Genomic DNA, 5338 nt, shown 5'->3' on the forward strand with positions numbered 1-5338 from the left:
GTACGACTAATCAACTATCAGATTTCTCGTCTCGGATGAAAAATAACAGGCACAGCTACCGCATGGCTAATCATCTGTCGGTTCTTGCTAGTGTCGGAATATGATCTCTCTGTCCTTTTGCACACTGTCACTGCGCCCAACATTCGCAAGTTTGAAGCTCTTCACAATCATCCCTTCCCAGATCCTACTCGGAATACCACTGACAAGGTTTAGACTTTCCGGATCTCAGGAATGCTGTCTACTGTTCTAGCCTATACCACGAAGGTTCTAATCTCAGATTCAGATGATCTTTTGTTAGGAGAGATGATGTGAATCATTTATTGGAAACCCAAGAGAGTATACTCTAGCTGGCGTCTAATGACTACGTTGAACATCATGTAGACCGCTGTGGTTGTCAGGCACGTGGATCTTGGCTAAGCGATTACTGAAGATAGTGGGTGATTGTCATGGGTCACACCTTCAGTCTTGACTTAACTGAATTAAGTATGAGAGTACATCTTGGAGAAGAAGTAGGCGTGAATTAAAGGAAAAACAATAATACTTTGCATTAATTCATGAGGAACAACAGAGCTCCTCACCTTAATCTGTGAGGTGTAGAAACTCCACCGTTGAAAATACATAAGAACAAGGTTCATGCATGGCGAATGGCCAGCCTCCCAAAACGTGGAACTATGGTCCCAAGACAAAAGGTCCCAAGACAAAAGATGACAAAAGATACTAAATAAATATCTAAAAGTAGTTTTTATACTAAGCTAGTAAACTAGGTTTGCAGAAAATGAGTAACTAAGTGCAGATAGTGCAGAAATCCACTTCCAGGGCCCACTTGGCGTGTGCTTGGGCTGAGCATTGAAGTTTTCACGTGCATAGGCCATTCTTGAAGTAAATGCCAGCATTGGTGCTAGTTTGGGCATTTAATTCTAGAAAAGGGTCTCTGGGTGGCGTTTGGACGCCAGTTTGGGCCATCAAATCTTAGGTAAAGTATGGACTATTAACATTGCTGGAAAGCCCAGGATGTGTGATTTCCAACGCAATTGAGAGCGCTCCAATTGAGCTTCTGTAGCTCCAGAAAATTCATTTTGAGTGCAGGGAGGTCAGAATCCAACAGCATCTGCATTCCTTTCTCAGCCTCTGAATCAGATTTTTGTTCAGGTCCCTTAATTTCAGCCAGAAAATACTTGACATTATAGAAAAACACACAAACTCATAGTAAAGTCCAGAAATGTGAATTTTGCATAAAAACTAATAAAAATATAATAAAAAGTGAATAAAACATACTAAAGAACTATGTAAAAATAATGCCAAAAAGCGTATAAATTATTCGCTCATCAAGGAGTAATACCCATCTTATAAGTCTGGGTTTAGAATCCTGCTTAGTGAGTAGATACTTTAGAGCAGCATGTCAGTATAAATCATGACGTTAGATCCTACTAAGTAGGATCTGAACTTGTCAATGGAATAAACCACTGCAAGTAGCTCATTTTCTGTAGTAGTGTAGTTTTTTTGTGCATCATTTAATACGAGACTAGCATAATAAATGACATGCAGAAGCTTGTCATGTCTCTGACCAAGGACTGTGCCAATTGCGTGATCACTTTCATCACATATTAGCTCAAATGGCAAGTCCCAGTTGGGTGCAGAGATATAGGAGCACTGACAAGCTTGGCCTTCAGAGTTTCAAAGGCATGCAGGCATTCTTGGTCAAAGACGAATGAAAAATTAGTGGCCAAGAGATTGCACAAGGGTTTGACGATTTTAGAAAATATCTTTTATGAACCACCTGTAGAATCCTGCATGTCCTAGGAAGCTTCTGATTGCCTTAAAACTAGTTGGTGGAGGTAGGCATTCGATCACTTCCACCTTAGCTTAATCCACTTCTATCCCCTTATTTGAGATCCGATGCCCAAGAATAATGCCTTCAGTTTCCATGAAGTGGCATTTCTCTCAGTTTAGAACTAGGTTTGTTTCTTGGCATCTATTCAAGACCAGGGTCAGATGATCAAGACAGAAGTCAAATGAGTCTTCATAAATAGAGAAGTCATCCATGAATACTTCAAGGAACTTCTCTACCATGTCAGAGAAGATGGACAACATGCATCTCTGAAAAGTGGGAGGTGCATTGCACAGGCCAAATGGCATTCGTCTATAGGTGAATACGCCTGAAGGATGGGAAAGATTATTGTATGAAAAGTACTCCATTACGTATGTATGGTAGTTTTTTCCGTATGCCCGTCTAAGCGAGAGTATGGGTTTCCGGCTAGTCTTGGAAGTCTTGTAATGGATTCTTCTGGTTGAGTTGTAGCGCGGGTTTCCGTTGGGTGAACCCTTATCGATCTTCTTCTTGTTTGGTAAGCGGCTTCTTGCCTGGCACATTAACCTCCTTTAAGTTGATTTGACTACTCTTTGATCTCTTGATCTTGTAGATCTATTGCTATTTGATTGTACCTGGAAAATCCATCCAAGAAATAATAAAAAGCATGACCTGCTAGTCTTTCTAGCATTTAGTCAATGAAGGGTAAAGGAAAGTGATCTTTCCAGGTGGCGTCATTGAGTCTTTTGTAGTCAATGCACATACGCCATCTTGTAACTGTCCTTTTTAGGATCAGCTCATTCTTTTCATTGCGAACCATTGTCATTTCTCCGTTCTTAGGAACAACCTGGATAGGGCTCACCCATGAGCTGTCAGAAATGGGATAAAAAATTCCAGCCTCATAGAGCTTAGTGACTTCCTTCTGCACTACTTCTTTCATAGCTGGATTCAACCGCTTCTGTGGTTGCACCGCTGGTTTGGCATTATCCTTCAGCAGGATTTTATGCATGCATTGGGCAATGCTAATGCCTTTAAGGTCACTTATAGTCCACCCAAGGGCGGTCCTATGTGTTTTAAGCACCTGAATTAGTGCTTCTTCTTTCTGTGGCTCTAGTGTAGAGCTTATAATCACAAGATAGGTATCTTCCTCTCCCAGAAATGCATATTTCAGGGAGGAGGGTAATGGCTTAAGCTCAAGCTTAGGAGGTTTCCATAGGTTCCTCTGAATCAAGTTGAGTATCATCAAGGATATCCTCTAGCCCTTCCTTGAGGCTTTCGGCCATGTTGACCTCTTTCACTAGGGAATCAATGAGGTCAATGTTCATATATTCCTCAGGAATGTCTGGGTGCTACATAGCTTTGACGGCATTTAGGATGAACTTTTCCTCATTGACTCTTAGGGTTACTTTCCCTTTTTCAACATCAATGAGTGTCCGTCCTGTAACTAGGAAAGGTCTTCCTAAGATAAGGGATGCACTCTTGTGCCCCTCCATGTCCAATACCACAAAGACAGTGGGAAAGGCAAAGGGTCCAACCCTGACAATCATGTCTTCAACTACTGTTGATGGTATCTTAATAGAACCATCAGCAAGTTGAAGGCACATGTGGGTTGGTTTGACTTCATTACTCAAGCTAAGCTTTTTTATTAGTGAAGCAGGTATTAGGTTGATGCTTGCTCCAAGGTTACATAGAGCTGTCCTTGTACAAGCATCACCTAGAGTGCATGGTATCATAAAGCTTCTAGGATCTTTAAGCTTTTTTGGTAAACTGTTCTGAATGATTGCACTGTGCTCCTCGGTGGGGAAGACTGTTTGTGTCTCTTTCCAATCCTTCTTATGACTTAGAATGTCCTTCATGAACTTTACATAAGAAGGTATCTATTCAAGAGCTTCTGCAAAAGGGATCTTTATCTCTAATGTTCTGAGACACTCCGCAAAGCGGACAAACTGTTTATCCCTTTCCTCTTGATAGAGTTTCTGAGGAAATGACATCTCAGCCTTATAATCATCAACCTTGGTTAATGAAGGCTGAATGCCTTGTATGCTGGAATGGGAGTTACTAGCTTGCTTAGGAGGGTTGTTATTAGTGAATGGCTGACCTCCTTTGCTTGGGCGTTCAACGCCCATGCTGCTGTCCCCTGGGCGTTTGATCGGTGTTCAACGCCAGGAGAGATACCTCTTTGGACATTTGAACGCCCAGTCTCTGCCCTTTCTTGGCGTTCAATGCCAAGAGGGATACCTCTCAAACACCCAGTCTCTGCCCTTTCCTGGCGTTCAACGCCAAGATGGATGGCTCTCTGGGCTTTTAAACGCCTAGAGTTATTTTGTGCAGAGACCTGGGTATCCTCAACGTGCTTTTCATTTTTATTGTACTGAGGTTGGGTGCTTAAGGTTTTCCCCCTCCTCAGTTGGATAGCCTGGCATTCTTCTGTTATCTGCTTAGATAACTGCTGCCTTGTTTGACTCAACTGGGCTTCTATATTTTTGTTAGAAGCCCGAGTTTCTCACAGAGCCTCTTGCAGTTCCAGCATTTTCTGGGCAAGGGCTTGTAGTTGCTAAGTCAATGGGCTATCCTGCTCTGGAGGGTTAGGTTCAGCAACTACTGTCGTAACCTCTCCTTTTATAGAGGTCTTAGGAGATGAGTACAGATGATGATTAGTGGCAACTGTCTCAATAAGCTCTCGAGCCTCTCCAATGGTCTTTCTCATGTGCAAAGAACCACCAGCAGAGTGGTCCAAGGACATTCTAGCCATGTCTAAAAGCCCATTGTAGAAGATGTCTAACTGTACCCATTCTGAAAACATTTTAGTGGGATATTTTCTTAGCATCCTTCTATACCTCTCCCAGGCATCATAAAGAGATTCACCATGTCCTTGTTTGAAGCTTTGGATGTCCAGTCTCAGCTGGTTCATCTTTCTTGGGGAAAAGTATTGGTTTAAAAACTTGTCCACTAACTGTTTCCAAGTTTTTAAACTAGCTTTAGGCTGGTTATCCAACCACCTTTTTGTTTGATCTTTTAAAGCAAATAGAAAGAGTAATAGCCTGTAGACCTCTTGGTCCACTCCCTCACTGTGTACTGTGTCAGCAATTCTTAAGAAATCTGCAAGGAATTCTATAGGTTCGTTCTGAGGAAGCCCAGAATGCTAGTAGTTCTGCTGCACCAGAGTCATAAGTTGAAGGTTTAATTCAAAGATACTAGCTCTGATTTGAGGTATGCTGATACTTCTTCTATAGAAGTCAACATTGGGATTTGTATAAGATCCCAAAGTTCTTCTAAACTCTTCATTCCCACTTGGGTTCAGGATGGAGAAAGCTAAAAGATGAAGATGGAAGAAGATAGAAGGAGTAGAAGACGAGATGGAAATAGAGAAGATAAACAATAATTAAAATATTTTTTGTTTTTATTTTATTTATTTATTTAAACCGAAAATTAAAGTTAATTAATTAAAAGGAATTGAAAATTTAATTATTAAATTTCGAAAAAGAAGAGAGAAAAATAGAAGAAAAAATTCGAAAATTAGAAAAGAAGAGT

The 5338-nt window shown here is 41.0% G+C and overlaps 1 protein-coding gene across 1 annotated transcript; it reads right to left on the reverse strand.

The window, feature by feature from the left end:
* Positions 1 to 3156: 3156 nt before the first annotated feature.
* Positions 3157 to 3663, reverse strand: LOC130949690 (uncharacterized). Its single transcript, XM_057878341.1, has one exon. The coding sequence runs from the start codon at positions 3661 to 3663 to the stop codon at positions 3157 to 3159; it is 507 nt and encodes a 168-aa protein (XP_057734324.1).
* Positions 3664 to 5338: the final 1675 nt, after the last annotated feature.

This window comes from Arachis stenosperma, chromosome 9, assembly GCF_014773155.1.
Source record: "Arachis stenosperma cultivar V10309 chromosome 9, arast.V10309.gnm1.PFL2, whole genome shotgun sequence".
Classification (NCBI taxonomy): Eukaryota; Viridiplantae; Streptophyta; class Magnoliopsida; order Fabales; family Fabaceae; genus Arachis; species Arachis stenosperma.